The sequence below is a fragment of the Somniosus microcephalus genome, unplaced genomic scaffold, assembly GCF_052327205.1.
Source record: "Somniosus microcephalus isolate GS21.2 unplaced genomic scaffold, FLI_Smic_1.0 scaffold1496, whole genome shotgun sequence".
Classification (NCBI taxonomy): domain Eukaryota; kingdom Metazoa; phylum Chordata; class Chondrichthyes; order Squaliformes; family Somniosidae; genus Somniosus; species Somniosus microcephalus.
The window spans coordinates 9,801-26,194 of NW_028226683.1; the positions used below are offsets into that span (position 1 = coordinate 9,801).

General features: G+C 47.9%; 1 protein-coding gene across 1 annotated transcript; it reads right to left on the reverse strand.

Moving 5' to 3' along the window:
* Positions 1–3,593: 3,593 nt before the first annotated feature.
* Positions 3,594–15,829, reverse strand: LOC147080522 (arf-GAP with GTPase, ANK repeat and PH domain-containing protein 2-like). The gene is made up of 6 exons (XM_085981167.1): positions 14,841–15,829; positions 13,383–13,537; positions 12,479–12,569; positions 10,542–10,764; positions 7,402–7,657; positions 3,594–4,434 (listed from the first exon to the last, which is right to left on the reverse strand). Exons 1-6 carry the CDS (start codon positions 14,950–14,952, stop codon positions 4,237–4,239), a joined length of 1,035 nt encoding a protein of 344 aa, XP_085837293.1. The 5' UTR covers positions 14,953–15,829; the 3' UTR covers positions 3,594–4,236.
* Between the last annotated feature and the right edge of the window lie 565 nt (positions 15,830–16,394).

Sequence of the window (16,394 nt, forward strand, 5' to 3'; positions counted from 1 at the left end):
AGAACCAGTGGTCATAGTCTCAGGATAAGGGGTCGGCCATTTTGGACTGAGATGAGGAGGAATTTCTTCACTCAGAGGGCGGTGAATCTTTGGAATTCTCTGCCCCAGAGGGCTGTGGAGGCTCAGTCGTTGAGTATATTCAAGGCTGAGATCGATAGATTTTTGGACTCTCAGGGAATCGAGGGATATGGGGATCGGGCAGGAAAGTGGAGTTGAGGTCGATGATCAGCCATGATCTTATTGAATGGCGGAGCAGGCTCGAGGGGCCAAATGGCCGACTCCTGCTGCTGATTCCTATGTTCTTATGGAAGGGGGAAAAAATTCTTCAATCACAAAGCTGTAGCCTAATGTTTGAGATACTCGCTTGGTTCCTGCACTCTCGATGGCCCAGGGTCTGTGTTGAGTCAGCTGATCTCAGCCAGGGCAGACTAGGCCTGCTACATTGGACTCCGTGTTCTTGGACAAGGCAGTAGGAGATAAAACGAGTCAGGATTCCTGTTCCTGCTCTGTGACCCCTGGTTCTGGACTCCCCCGCCCTGATGGCGGCGGAGTCCAGAACCAGGGGTCACAGTCTAAAGATAAGGGGTAAGCCATTTAGGACAGAGATGAGGAGGAATTTCTTCACCCAGAGAGTGGTGAACCTGTGGAATTCTCTACCACAGAAGGCAGTTGAGGCCAATTCATTAAATATATTCAAGAAGGAGTTGGATATATTTCTTAAGGCTAAAGGGATCAAGGGATATGGGGAGAAGGCAGGGACAGGGTACTGAATTTGGATGATCAGCCATGATCTCATTAAATGGACTCGAGGGGCCGAATGGTCTACTCCTGCTCCTATCTTCTATGTTTCTATGCTCGCTGTGCAGTGGCTTCTGCTGGGAAGTGCGCGAGCGCGGGCATTGGGCAAGGGCAGGAACAGGCTCAGCTTTGATGCCATCGCTGTCTAGACCTGCACTTGAAGTATGGCTGCTTGGGCGAGGTCCTGTAGAATCTGTGGAACTTTAGCCCAGCAAAGGCCAGACAGTGCCTTTGGGAGAGAAGGGAGACAAATTTGGAAAATAAAAAAAGTGGTTCTGTTAATTAACATTGCGATGAGTTTTACTAGGCAGTAAATAGTCACAGATACAGACAGGACTGAAGGCTAAAAAGTTGAACTGCTTCGAAACAGCGAAGGACTGAAACTGGTCAAAACAGTCGGCAAGGACAATCTCTATCAAAAGGTAGTCAACTTCTACATAATTTTCACACATATTGACAACTTGTACCATTAACCTAGAAGGAAACAGAACTTCTGTTTGGATTTCTTTTGCACTAAACTGTAAACAGCAGATTGTCTATTTATAATGAGCGACACAAGAGGTACTAAAAGCCAACAGGGGGTGGGGGAGCGGTGGGGGAAAATTCCCCTGCGTGCTATACGTAGCAGAATTGTAAATGCGCTGTGTTTATGATTTTGCTAGACATGGCACATGGAGGAGATTATTCCCCAGAATGTTCGAAAGAACAGTACTACCAGTGTGTAGCACTCTATATACACACAGAGTTCATTATCGTCACACTAGGGCTCGTTCGGGAACTTTAAGGGTGTGACGACAGTTGGTCAAGTGCTTACTGTCCGACAGCAAGGTTCAGATTTGAGAAATTTGAAATCGCAAGTATTAGCCCCCTCCCTCTCTTGCCCTCCCCTCCCCCCCCAAGCATGCTGCGAACTTTGCATTAAAAAGACTTGCATTTTATATTGCGCCTTATCATATCTCTCAGAAATGCCCCAATGCAGTTCATATACCATGAATTACTTTGAAATGCAGCGCTTGTTGCTATGTAGCCAAATGCGGCAGCCATTTTGCGCACAGCAAGATTGCAGAAGCAGCAATGAAATCAAAGACCAGCTAATCTGTTTCTGGTGGTGTTGGTTGAGTGAGGAATGTCGGCCCAGGACTGCTTGTCCGCGAATTGTGCCATGGGATCTTTTATGTCCCCCCGAACAGGCAGTCTAGGCCTCAGTTTGAAGTCTCATCCGAAGGATGGCACCTCTGACAGTGCAGCACTCCCTCAGTACTGCATTGGGATGTTAGTCAGGAGCGGTGGGGAGGGGCGGCGGGTGGGGGGGGGGTCTGAACCCACAACCTTCCTGCTCAGAGGCAAGCTACCAAGTGAGCCGAGTGAACGCACAGCCTACTTTTTAACACACACGTTTACATTTTTTTTGTTCTCACCATATATGCAGCCAGAACAATGGGTTATTTTCAATTGCTAGGAGCTTGGACAAAATGGCATGTCTCATCTGTTTAAGTAGTCATTCACATAATCTACTGGAATATCTTTTTCCCATGAAAAACCGCGCAAGTGCTAATGCAGAAGATACAATGCCCAGCCATTGGGTTGAGATATGAAAAGTATGGTACAGGTAGATGCCAGGAGGCCTCAACTGGCAGCTCAGTTGCAGCCACCACTGTAAATTGCATACTCGGCAGTATATGCATTTCCTCTTACAATCTTTAAAACCCAAGTTTGGTATCGCCTAAACCCTCCTTCTTGACTTATCCTGTCTCCTGTCCTACTCAATCCTGGTGGTGTCCCGCATTGTGGGTCTTGGCTCCTCACCCAAGGTTTCTGAATGAAAAACAAAATCTTGAGATACGCTGACTTTAAGCCTTCAAGATTTGCTCACCTAAAGCATCTCCCGCCACTCTACCAGTGTATTACTTCTGAGTTACCGTGACTTGGTCATTCGGCTGCTAAAAGCTTCCTGCACTGACGGAGTGTAATGGGACTGAAGAGGCATTTTCAGGATAACCAAGAATAGCACGTGGTGCTGAAGTTACAGTACACTTATACAGGCCAATTAAAAACAAAATTTAAACCCTCCATTTTCTCTCTCCCCTTCTCGTCTCACTTTGCCATGCACACGAACTGGGACATGTAGTCTACTCTGAGCCATCTGCCAACTCCACTTTGAAATTGGCCATTCGGAGGTTTGTGCGAGTGCCTGGTAATGACTCCTGATATTATTTTCCCTGTGGTGAAGGGGCTGGCCTCCACTCAGTGGCTGAGTGGCAACTTGGCAGAGCAAGGATCATCAAACCCACGTCCCATCATTTCATGGCACTACGCATTTGCGCTCCAAGCTCCTGTGCCATTGTGGCCCATTCTTAAAGAAAATGTTTAAAAAAAAAAAACCTTACTTTAATTATTTGCCCCTCCCATTGCTTTAATCTCCTTTCACTGCTTTCCTGTCAGACAGTGCTCCTTTCGTTGGGATAGATTGAGCGGCAGGCCTTTCTTTGGTTTGCATCAGGCCTCAGGTTTTCCTTTTTTGCCCAACAGCACTTCAAAGTTAAAGGCCCGGCTTCAAATACAACCTCAGCCAAGCCACTGCGGACTGTCGCACTATTATGACGGAATGCAGTGTGGTTATGTAAGGTTAAAGGGCTTTCTGCCCAATACAGCACTCGTGGTGCCTCGTAGGGTGGACAATTTAGACATCTGCTACTTCAATGACTCCTTTTCATTTCCCCCAAAGAATGATAATACAACTATTCCTTGTTTGAACTTCAGAGGATAGTACGAAAGAATGTTCCGTAGGTCTTCGCATTTCTCTAAATACTGTAATATCCAATATTACACACAAATTTCCTTTACAAATTTAAATACAAGTGCACATCTGAAAGAAAACTGCAAAGGAACATTCAGTACTGATCGGACCACCATTTAAACAGTTAGAAAATAAAACTGACATGTTCATTATGTCAAATATAAAACATTTGTAGCTGAAAATTGGCCTCTATAACTTACTGCAGGTTCATGACTCCAGCACGTCACGGTTTTTGCTTTGTGTAAACAACTTTCAGTTCTTTTTAAGAATGATGAAACGACTGGAGTAGCAGAAACCTTCCTCAAAGCCTGGCTCCTGCGGCTAAACTGCTGTCCTACAAGTCGTGACACCCCTGACATCGCATTACCTTTAGATCGGACCTGGTAAGGACAGCCCAGGAAATAGGCCTTAAAACATCGAGCCGCTCTTGCATTGAAGAACAGCAGTTTCAATCTCTCGGTCCGAGGGCTTTGGGACAATTGATATCGCCGCTTGTTGGAAAATAAGCTTCTGGTTTCCATGAATTGTGCCCCCCTGGTCACCAAATTCGGCAATAAAATGGGGGTGGGAAGTCTGGAGGCTGCGGTAGCTGCCCTTTAAGAATGTAAAGGTGTGGAAGCACAGTGCGTCAAGGCTTCTCTTTAATGTGGAAGCCTGGACTCAGTCCTTCCGAGACTGGCGTTGATGCTTTTCCTGCTGAGACTGGGCGTCATACTGCAGCCGTCGCCAGGGCAACCGTGTTGCAACAGAACATCCATGCACTCCTGGCTACCTGCTCGGCGGGCGTGGTACAGGGCCGTGTTTCCATTCATGTCTCTGGCCTTCACGTCAACGCCATACTGTGGAGCACACAAAAAACCAAGACGAGAGCGTCACTTTTATTTCGGAAAAGATTTCCCGTCGTTTCTCAAATGTGTTACCTCCTCCACGGTTCGTGCCCCCCAAAACCCAGGCTCCTGCAACAATCCCGCCCTGTCCCCACGAGCATTGCCAGGCAAGCCTCTGCCAACAGCAACAACGAAACCACTCGCATTATGCGCTTTTATGTTTGCACTGAACTTCAGCCAGTTTTTTTTGGGGGTGGGTGGGTGGGTGGGGGGTGCACTCTTACCTCTTGGATGGGGAGCCGGTCTCTGTAAACGTGTTTGGCCCCGCTTTTAGATGCAGCCGCAAAGACAGCACGTTTGCTGCCATTTACATTGCCAAAACCAACTGCTCTATTTTTTGGGGGGTTAATGCTTCCCTCCGATGTTTCTCTCCCTCTCTCTCTGTCCCCTCTCCAGGCACCTCTGCAGCACTCGCAGGTGCAGACGCTGGCAGCTCCTCCTCTCAGAGAGAGAGACGCACACACTCTCTCCCTCTCTCTTCAGCAGCAGCAGCAGCAGATGTGGTCTCCCCTCTGTCTCTCCTCCCTCTCCTGGGCACAGAGAGAGAGAGAGAGAGAGAGACCTCTCCTCTCCTCTGGCACAACAGCAGCAGCACAAGATTCCTGACTGTCTCTTGTTGCACATCCCGACTGCTCTATACTGACAGCAGAATCACAGACCCACATTCTCCAGGGTTTACAGTGCCCTCGGGCTAAGGGAGCTGGGCTTGCCCACACTTGTGCAATATAGCTGATGGAGGAAGACTGGAGCTCCCTTCCATTGGCTGCAGTTAGTGTAAAAGCACCTGACGAGGTATTAGAGAAGGCCAAGAGTTGTATCTGTGCCTGTCTCTCTCTGGAAAAGGACCTTGCTTCACTGGACTTCTGGCTTAGCTGGGATTAGGAACACGAGGTAAATTGTCGTCCTCTGCCCTTGCTGCGCAGCACTGCATGCTGGGTGCGTTTGCTTGGCCACACGTCCCCCACGATATTCTGCCTGTTAAGATTAAATGACCACTTGCTCACCACATACGGAGTGGCAGATTCTAACCAATACTGTATGAGAAACTGTTTCCAGTGGCAGGAGGGTCGGTAACCAGAGGACACCGATTGAAGATAATCGGCAAAAAAAATCCAGGGAGGAAATGAGGAGAATTTATTTTTAAGCAGCGAGTTATGATGATCTGGAATACACTGAAAGGGCGGTGGAAGCAGATCCAGTTGGGAACATTCAAAGGGAATTGGATAGATACTTGAAGGGGAAAAATTTGCAGGGCTGTGGGAAAAGAGCAGGGCAAGTGGGATTAATTGGAGAGCTCTTTCAAAGAGGCACGATGGGCTGAATGGCCTCCTTCTGTGCTGTAAGATTCTATGCGGGGGCTTGTGCTCGACACTGGGAGAAGGGGTGGGAACGGTGAAAGTGGAGGGGGTAAAAAATAAACTGCAATAAGTTTTTTCTTTAAAATTCCACTACTGGAGCACTGTCCCTCTGAGGAGTTGCCCACATTTTAATCACTAAGAACAGTGGCCTAGAAATTCAGTAAGGCCCCGCCAGCTCGCTTGCGCCCAAAAGTTAGCGCTGCGCGCGGAGCCAGTTGCGACCGTCAGAAATTCAGTTTTTGCGCCCCAAGTCGGAACCAGGCGCTATTCCAGGGTGTGCCCGCCCCCGCTTGGGGCGCTGAAACTGAATTTCAGCGCTGTAGGTGCCGCTGCGCCACCCGCTGCGGAGCGGCAGGCTGCGGTACTGCAGGCCTCCTCCTTCTCTTAAGGGGGAGGTGCCTGCAACGGGGAGATCGCCGCTTGATAGTGCCGGCAAATGAGCCCGGCACCACGGAGAAGTGCCGGGCTCGCGGAAAGCAGCCGGCAATGCCGCGGGGCGGGGGGGGGGGGGGGGGTGGAGGAGGCCGGGGAAGGAGGTGCGGGCAGGCGGCCACCGAAAAAGCGGCCGGCCGCACCTCCGCCTTAACTAGCGCCACTAAGGCTGCAGGACGGCCACGGTTGCAGAACGTTGTTTGCGGCCGCTGCGGAAGAGGCGGCCACAACTAAATATGGGGGTCGGGCCGGTATCGGGGCGGAACCGGGGCACTGTGCACACCGATGACGTCATCGGTGCCGACGCAGCGCTACCGGCTACCGCCGCCATTACCGCTGCGCTGAATATCAGCGCAAACTCCTCTATTGGCGCAGAAGCCCTCTTTGGGCGGTAACTGGGCGCAAAGCTGGCGGGGCCTTACTGAATTTCTAGCCCAGTGATTCTAGAGTGTTACTGTAACTGTATCAGCGAAGAGTTCAATTTCCAATGTTGACCGCTGGAAATGTCTTGCTGAACGTCCAACACAGCGCAGACATTTTAAAGTGCTTTGAAATTCCAGTTGGGACCAAAAGTAATGTGAAGTTGTGCGGTTCATCCCAGCAAAGTGTACTGAGCAGATCCCTCTGCAATCCTGTGCTTTTGGCTGCGTGGCGCGGAAGAGATTGACAGTTACACCCTGCAATAGCTTATCCCAGGAAAGTGTGGGGCGATACAGATGTCGGAAAGAATATTACAATTTGAAGATATCTCATTAAATGGAACTAGAATTCTTCCGCCATAGATCTGATCACTGCCAGGGTAAACCTATTGTAAGGTGGGGCACACGCGAAGCAAGCAGGCAAGAATGCGGAAAAAAGATACCACACTCAGCTCCAAATGTCATTGGCTGCATCTCTTCTCATTCTACTTATTATCTCCCCGTTACATTGTGGCCAATTCCCCACTGCAGTACTGAGGGAGTGCTGTGTTGTCAGAGGTGCCATTCTTCAGCCGAGATGTTTAACTGAGGCCTCGTCAGCCAGGGGGTGGGGTGGGGAGGGGAGCGCAGCGCTGTTTGAGTTATCAGGCCATCCTTGAGAGAAAAGGAACGCTGAGGACAGGATCTGTGCCAGGCTGAATCAAACCTACCCAGACAAGAAGCTGCGTTATTACTACATCCTTCAGCTCACAGGCGAGGTGCAGAGCTGTCCGCTTGTCTTTATCTTCAGTGCATTCGTTGATGTGCTCCTTCTTGGCGTGAGCAAGCAGCAGCAAGATGCTGTGAAGGTCCTTCTCCATGACGGCTCGGAACAGCTGCTTTCCAATGGGAGCGTCGCGGTATTTCAAGGGCGCGACAAAGAGCTTCTGCTCGTACTTCGCTCTGATCCAGTTCTCCCTTTCTTCCCTATAACAGGAAGGGGGGTGGGGGAAAGGGCAGGTCACAGCGGTGTCTCAATATTTATGACTAGAAGCAAGTTAAAAACAGCAACAGTTTACATAGGATTACGTAGGATATACGACACAGAAACAGGCCATTCGGCCCAACCAGTCCATGCCGGCGTTTATGCTCCACTCGAGCCTCCTCCCATCTTTCCTCATCTAACTCTATCAGCGTAACCCTCTATTCCCTTCTTCCTCATATGCTTGTCCAGCCTCCCCTTAAATGCATCTATACTATTCGCTTCAACCACTCCCTGTGGTAGCGAGTTCCACATTCACACCACTCTGGGTAAAGAAGTTTCTTCTGAATTCCCCATTGAATTTCTTGGTGACTATCTTATATTGATGGCCTCTAGTTATGCTCTTCCCCACAAGTGGAAACAGTCTCTCTGTATCCACTCTATCAAAACCTTTCATAATTTTAAAGACCTCTATTAGGTCACCCCTCAGTCTTTTTTCAAGAGAAAAGAGACCCAGCCTGTTCATCCTTTCCTGATATGTATACCCTCGCATTTCTGGTATCATCCTTGTAAATCCTCTCTGCACCCTCTCCAGTGCCTCTATATCCTTTTTATAATATGGCGACCACAACTGTACGCAGTACTCCAAGTGTGGTCTAACCAAGGTTCGATACAGGTTTAGCATAACTTCCCTACTTTTCAATTCTATCCCTCTAGAAATAAACCCTAGTGCTTTTTTATGGCCTTGTTAACCTGTGTTGTTACTTGTAGTGATTTGTGTATTTGTACTCAGAAATCCCTTTGCTCTTTTACCCCACTTAGATTCCTATTTTCCAAGTAATAAGTGACCTCCTTTATTTTTCTTACCAAAATGTAATACCTCACATTTATCTGTGTTGAAATTAATTTGCCAATTATATGCCCATTCTGCAAGTTTATTAATGTCCTCCTGTAATTTGTTGCAGTCCTCCTCAGTATTGACTATCCCACCAAATTTGGTGTCATCCGCAAATTTAGAAATTGTGTTTTTGATTCCAAAGTCTAAATCGTTAATGTAAATTGTGAACAGCAGTGGTCCCAGCACTGATCCTTGTGGAACTCCACTACCCACCTTCTGCCACTGTGAATAGCTACCCTTCACTCCCACTCTGCTTTCTGTCCTTCGACAATGTTTTGCTTAAGCCTGGAAGAGTCTACTCAGAACGTGACTGGCAACAGCCGTGTTATCTCCTCCATATGGGTAAAATTCTGTTAAGATTTCTAGGAAGGTGGGTGAACTTCTGTGGGGGTAACTTACTGTGGACGAGCCAGAGATGCCCTCTGGAGATCCAGTTGATAAGTCATTTTAAGATTTAGTAATAGTTAGACACAGTGATGGCGCTTTGCATTTGTATGAAGTGTGAATGTTTTTCCCCTTTTCTCACTCCCGGAGGCACTGACCAGCGCTGGAGTACAGTTCTGCAGGTGCTGGCAGCCTGCTGGTACTTCGCTCTGTGTTGGCAGACTATTCCGTCACGTGGAGAAGGCATTGCAGCCAAAGCTAATTCTGTCCTCTCCAAAGTCGACCAAGTTGCCCAACGTGGGGACACTGAAGCCAATCGTAGGGTCCCCACTACCTCCCTGGCTGAGGTCAGTTCATTCGGCACAGGCACGATGGGCTGAATGGCCTCCTTCTGTGCTGTATCATTCTATGAGTCTATGACCAGGTAGCGAATCTGACTCCTTTGTGATCTCTATGGCTTGGTACACCACCACACAGAGCAATTATCAACTAAGCATTCAGAGAAATGGACTAAAAAATTTAAGATAGGGGGCCACATGACATACTAGGCTGGTGGTGTTGGACTGCAGGCCAAATCGATCCCTATTTTTATCCAGCCCACAGAGCCCCTTGCCGGCTTCTTTTATCTTTGTGTGCGAGGCTGATTTTAACTTTGGCTCAGCTTATACTTTTGAATAGGTCCCGGCCTTAGAGGATTGGAGAAGGCTGCTCCTAGTGATTGACAGATTTAAATCAGACAGGAATTCCCCCAATCCTCCAGCCCCAGGAACTTTAAAGAGCTCAGACGGAAAATTCAGAGTTTTCAAAATGAGCACGAGGAGGAGGAGCCTGGAAATGTTGTGTGTGGGGGGGGGGCTATCACATTTTTTGTGTATAGCAGCTTTGTAAAGCACTAGACAATGTAGAATGAAGGTGACAATTCCAAGCATCAAGGACTGCCTCTCAGTATCTCGAGTTTTGAGCCAGACTGGAAGAGGTCTCCTAGAGAGTGTCCTACGAGGAGAGATTGGGTAGACTAGGCCTATATTCCCTAGAGTTTAGAAGAATGAGAGGTGATCTCATTGAAATATATAAAATTCTGACAGGGCTTGACAGGATAGATGCTGGGTGGATGTTTCCCCTGGCTGGAGAGTCTAGAACCAGGGGTCACAGCCTCAGTATAAGGGGTCGGCCATTTTAGACTGAGATGAGGAGGAATTTCTTCACCTAGAGGGTGGTGAATCTTTGGAATTCTCTACCCCAGAGGGCTGTGGAGGCTCAGTCGTTGAGTATATTCAAGACCGAGAGCGATAGATATTTGGATACTGAGGGAATCACGGGATACGGGGATCGGGTGGTAAAGTGGAGTTGAGGTCGAAGATCAGCCATGATCTCATTGAATGGCGGAGCAGGTTCGAAGGGCCAAATGGCCTCCTCCTGCTCCTATTTCTCATGTTCTTCGATGCAAAGAATGAGGTGGCAGATATCTGTGCACAAAGCACATTTCCTGATGGGAATGAGAAGCATGCCATCAAATGTGTAGTACTTCAGAAGTATGGCTCCTCTCCCTCAGACCCAAACCTCTTGCTGGTGACCTTAGCAATGGAGAGCGCTAAGCAGTCACTTGCCGTGTCGATTCTGGGGTGGGCTTGTTGCGCCCCCGGGTATTCCTCTCCCACACGCTGTTTGCCATCTCATTTCCGATGGACGTTAATACAAGAGTTAGCTCCAAAGGCCAGTCATCAAGGTCCAGAGAGCGTACTCGCGAAAGATGGGTCCCAAGGTTGCGGTGAATCCCTGAGCATTCAATACAGATGAGTGCTCCTAAGTTCAGACTTGCCCAGGTAGGATCTATAAAAGGGGGAAAGAAAATTTCACAACTTCAATTTTTTTTTAAGAAACGGATAAAGCATGAAAATATAGTGGTCACATATGAAAACTCATAAATGTGTGGGCAGATTTAGGAGGTGCAGAGCAATGTGACTCCACATTGGTGGCATGAGGTTCGAGCCTGCAGTCCTCCCACTACAGGAAACTCTCGATTTACCGGCACCCAAACAACCAGAAATCTCGGTTAACCGGCAAAATTCAGGAGTAGGTTCAGTTAAGTTTCTCTTCATATTAGTGGCCGTTTCTTGATTCTTGGCTGTGTAATCGGGGGTTCCTGCACTTGTTGCTAAGCAACAGGGACGCTTGGTCTGTGGCCGGGCTTCTTGCAGCTGTTGCTAAGCAACAGGGAAGCCTGGATTTGTTGCTGTGTACGGAGCTCTCGTACCTTTTAACTATACCTCTCTGTAATCCGGACTTTTTGATAAACCGGCACCACGCCGGTCCCGTCGGTGCCGGATGAAAAAGAGTTTCCTGTACTGAGTTGCTCACCTCAGCCATGTTGCTGCAGGGATGCATGGGTTGGAGGCCTCGAGGTGGAGGTACCAAGCCCGTCTTTGTACACCACCTACGGCCAGCACAAGAACAGGGATGGCCTGGGAGCAGGTTGCTCACAGTTGGTGCATGGCCTGGGGAAGGTCAGAGTGTGGAGAGATATCAGCAGCAATAAAAACCCTCTTCCCACTGGTTTGACACATTTTCCCACCAGTTTTCCTGAGATGTGAAACGCTCGTTGATTGGTGGTGTAGGAGCATCCGAGTGGTTGAGGCAGGGATGCCCATTTTTTTTTCTTTACATGTTGACTGATGCAGCTACCTCTGGTATAAACAGGATGGTTTCATGAGCCGGAAAGAAGACTGCAGCAGCTTTATCTGAATGCGTCAGACATGCAATGAAATGTGAAACAGGATAAAAGGCCTTGAAGTCATTCCGAGCCTACTGTGGATCTTAGTTAACTACCAGTTCAAAGCCCTCCTTTAGGCCTAATGTCTGAAGTACATTGGGGTAGAAATTGGTATGCGATGCACCCATTTTTCAGGAGTAAAACGGACGCAAAGCAGACCAATTTAGCAGTGGTTTGGCCTGTGCCCAATCTGTGCAGGAATTGGTCCCACTGCCAAATTTATGGGGCCCTTTTTTTTTTTTTTAAGCGTCCTGGGTGGATACCTAAAACAGGTGTGAGGCCCCTTGAATATATAAATTACGGGGCTAACATAAAGGCCCTCTTTCACAAATTGGTCACCTCATGAGCGGGGCAGGTATCGGGCCTACCCCACTCAGGATTCTTCTGTCGCCACCAACCAAAGGTAAGTTTTTTTTTCCCTGCCCAGAAACACCTCCCTCTGGAGCCAGGAGGAGCAGGAGTGTTCCTCAAACATCACAGGTGTCGTGATCGGCCCTGCCCCTGTAGCCCGCTCCAAACCCCCACCTCTCCCGGGACTTCTAGCCCACTAAACTCCAGCTAGGTGTAAAAACTCAGAGCCACGCATGACTTAGCTGCAAGGTCCGAGTGCTGATGCGATACTGCAGCCCAGTCAGAAGGGAGTTTGACAATTTAAACATTCACACCGAAGCCAATTTACAAAAGACAACGCAATCTCGACAGGAAACAACACGTTTAATTTGGTGATCTTTGCTTTAACATTAAAGGTTTTGGAAAGCAAATGTAGGTTCTTACTTGCTGCAGCGCAGTCAACACAGAATGAATTTCCTTTGGCGTTTCTTATCGCCTGAAGGGCAACCGCTTCACTCCGGCTGTCCATCCGAGCCTAAAGTATAAAGTTATTGCACTTAGGGAGCTCAATGGACACATGAAGACAGTAGGAAAAGGATCGTTCTCTCACAATACACAATGGACCTGAAATCCGGGTCTGGGTGAAAGTGCTGCTGGGGCACATGTCTGGTCAAGGAATCGGGAAATCGCCTGGAATCAGGAAACTGGTGCGATGCACTTCGCTCTAGCCGTGACTGAGGGTGGAGTTTGTTGCCAACGGCTAAACGGTTGAATATAAAGCTGTTTCAAACCTGAATGAATTGCTTTCTTTTTCATTCAATCTTGCATTACACAGAACCTTAAAACAAGTTTGAAGAACATCGCTCTGGGGATAGCTGATGCCGACAACATTGTCAAAAATGTGTGGCCCTGCCATCCTTTACCTCGATGAGCACAAATTTGGTGAAATTATTCACTTATAGGGCATGAAACAAACTTGTGTAAAGGTCCATCATATCTACTGTATTTGGGGGATTCGTTTTGGAGACAGCACAAACATCTATTGGGGCAGCTTTATGCATGCAGTACATTAACAGGAACCATACTCTGGGATAACAACAGGAAACGCTGGAAAAACTCAGCAGGCCAGGCAGCATCCGTGGAGAGAGAAACAGAGTTAACGTTTCAGGTCGATGACCTTTCATCAGAACTGGGAAAAAAAGCAGGAAATGGAAAGCAAGTTTGGCAGCTGGGAAAAGGGGGAGGGGATGAAAGAACAAAAGGGAAGGTCAGTGATAGGATAGAAAGCGGGAGAGATTAAGAGACATTAAGAGATATTCAAGGCAAGGGCTTTGCTGACTCAGTTTACCTTGTTCTTGCTACTTTCACAGGACTGCAGACTGGCCAGGATTTGACTCTCAATGGCTTGGACCCAGGCATCCCTCTCTTCAAAATTCACCGCTTCAAAGTACCACATCTGGCCCGTGCTGGAGACAATGGTGAACTCGATGTTCTCCTCTTGCTCTGTGAGAGGGGAAATGGAGAAATGGATTGTTTTCCAACAGAATCGTGGAACAGTCACTGATGTAAAGGTCTGTGAACTTGGCTCTCCTACCCAGTGTTGGATATAGATCAATAAGCAGAGTGTTCACAGTGTGCTGTGTATAGCCTTGCACTCGCTAAAAGAAACTATGTATTCACGTGGAACAGATTAACCAGTCACACACGATATGATAAGGTTATAGCTGCACATTAATAGAATATCAAAACTTCATTTTTCATGAGGCTGAAAACCTATCCAATCAAACTGTTCCAAGGCCACCCGCTACCTGCTATTGGTTGAGTTAGTAAGCTTGCTGCCCAGTGTGGGACTGAGCTGTACAAACCAGGAACGGCCCAGGTTCGAGCCCTGCCCTGTGCTGTGTCAGGTGGTGTTTCAGCAGAGGCATGACAGTTTGCCTCAATGTCCCAACCGGGGGGGGGGCGAAATCAGCCAAGGTTCCAGCTACCGATCGCCTTCCCTGATGGAAAGTGGGCGAGTGACGAGTGACAGGACAGGATTGGACTCTGTTGTGATGCACCAAGCTCAACTGGCCTGTGGACACACTCTGTCCAAGGGCACACATGAAGAGTGGCCACTGGGGCCAAGGTACCGAAGGGGTGGCCAGAATCCAAGGAACTCTACCCCAGGATACCGCCCGGGGAGGGGCGGGGGCTCTGCTCCATAAGTCACACATTCTTTGAGAAGGATTTTACAAGTTTGCTAGAAATAGCAAACCACAGCTGCTCCCACTATGCTTACAATGTTGCTGGCACATAAGCGACCAGCGGAAATTCTCCCTCTGATATGTATTTTAAAGGGTTCTATTCACCTGGAGTCGTTCTTTTGCAAGAGCCACATTGTGCATCTACCAAAATGGATTTGCAGGCTAACACAGCCCTGTTTAACGTGCAGTTTAATTAATGGGACAGATTTCTTTAAATAAGCAGAACGTTTGGCCTTCATTCTGCATATACATGAACATTAACACAATTCTCCTTTTCCATTATCTAGCAAATATACACTGGGCTGCCCTCTGTTTGTCCCTTCTCCCGCACCCCCCCCAGCACCCCCACCCCCACCCCCAAACCATAAGAACACTCAAACATGGGGTTCACAGTCCAGACAGGCTCGGGAGTGAGGATTCAACATTCACGGACGCAAAAAAGACACTGAAACGCAAAAAAGGGACAGGACAAACGCTTGAACACAGAGATACTCCGGACAGAACACACACAACAACTAACGATGGTTCAAGCCACTGGAGACAATTTAAAAGGACGTTACCTGCTCTGTAAATATTTCTTAAACTACCAAAACGCTTTAATTTCCACACCCTGCGTTTGGCTGCAGCCAGAATCCAGCAAAGCAAGAAGTAGAAGCAATTGGAGAAAGACATTGGAGAGAAGATTACTGCAGAGCACAGGAGCACATCAACAACTGCAAAAAGGAAAACCGCCGAACGAGGATCTTGTCCGTCTCATATTGGGCACGAATGGAACAGTATCATTCCAAGACTTAAAACATGCATCTGATATGCAAAGTGTATCTCTCATGTCAAGCTCTTGACACCAATTCAGTTTTATTATTTCGCCTGCACAGTTGCAACAAGCTCTAAAGTGGATGTTTGCCTTCACTGAGAGCAGCGATTAACTGTTGAAGAGGGACTGAACAGCCTTTTGTCACAACACAATGTCAGGAGCCCATCTACTGCTGTCTGAAGAACTAGTTATCCTGTCTCCTTTCAAATGAGTTTACTGCCACCCACAGTGCAAGATGACTGTATATTATATATACACATATATCCACACACACACATACACTCTTTTCTGATTAACCATTAACAAACTTATTAACAATTATTAATAAACTCTTTATTTCTCATCTACCATGTATTTTAGCCAGCAACAAGGAGCCTCTTGACAACTGGAGACAAAAGGCTTCTCTGAACATCTTCTCCAACCCAGTTAATGGCTGCTACACTTAAAACCTCCTCCCAGCCTTATTTTGCCTGTGCAGATGGAGTGATCACTTGTCTCAATTAGAGGAGCAGGCCATACATTAAGTGGAAGCTGTAGGGGGTGGAGGAACACAGTTGTCTGACTGGTGCAACAAGAGGGTGGGGGTCTCAGCTACCAAATTTGGGAAAGACAGGGATTTCGGCATTGAATCTGGCCTGAATTGTACAATCACTGACTGGGAAAGGTGGGGGCTAGTTCCTGTTAAGAATGTCCTGCGCAAGCTGGGCCCGTGCCCGAGTATTTATACTCTCCCTGGACAGCGCCACCTGTAGGCCGCTCAGTATTATTTCATAAGTCTTTCTTTCATGAATGATTCATGTCACCACCTGTGTGGCGCCTTGGGACGTTTTACTCTGTTAAAGGCGCTGTATAAATACAAGCTGTCATTGCCCTAGTGGGAACTGAACTCGCAACCTCTGGGTTTCTAGCCCAGTACCACAAACACTAGGTTACCGCACCCATAATGTAGCCGAACACTCCTGCGGGAAAGTGCACGTGTGTGGACATTGGGTGAGGAGAAGATAGGACTGGGCTGAGCTTTGATGCTCCCTGCAGTTGCATAGCCGAACAGTTATGGTAAAGGGTCATATATGAATAATCGCCATTTAGTCAAGATACTGAAAGGTGCACGGCGCCCATGGAACTGTGCTCCAGCAAGGAGTCAAGGCCTTCAGGAGAGCAGGGGAGAAAACATGAGCAGAACATTAACAAGTGGTGGGGGGCTGGGGAGGGGGGAAAAAAAGAGGGAAAATGTCAAGTCTGGATTCCTATAAACTGCAGATAAAATTGGGTAAATATATCTGTAACGCAGCCCATTTTA

Coding starts and splice junctions, on each gene's coding strand:
- LOC147080522 (XM_085981167.1), bottom strand. CDS start 14,952: ATGTCTTTCTCCAATTGCTTCTACTTCTTGCTTTGCTGGATTCTGGCT. Junction 10,765..12,478: donor TGTTGACTGCGCTGCAGCAA/GTAAGAACCTAC, acceptor CCCCTTTTATAG/ATCCTACCTGGGCAAGTCTG. Junction 4,435..7,401: donor TAACGCAGCTTCTTGTCTGG/GTAGGTTTGATT, acceptor TGTGCTCCACAG/TATGGCGTTGACGTGAAGGC.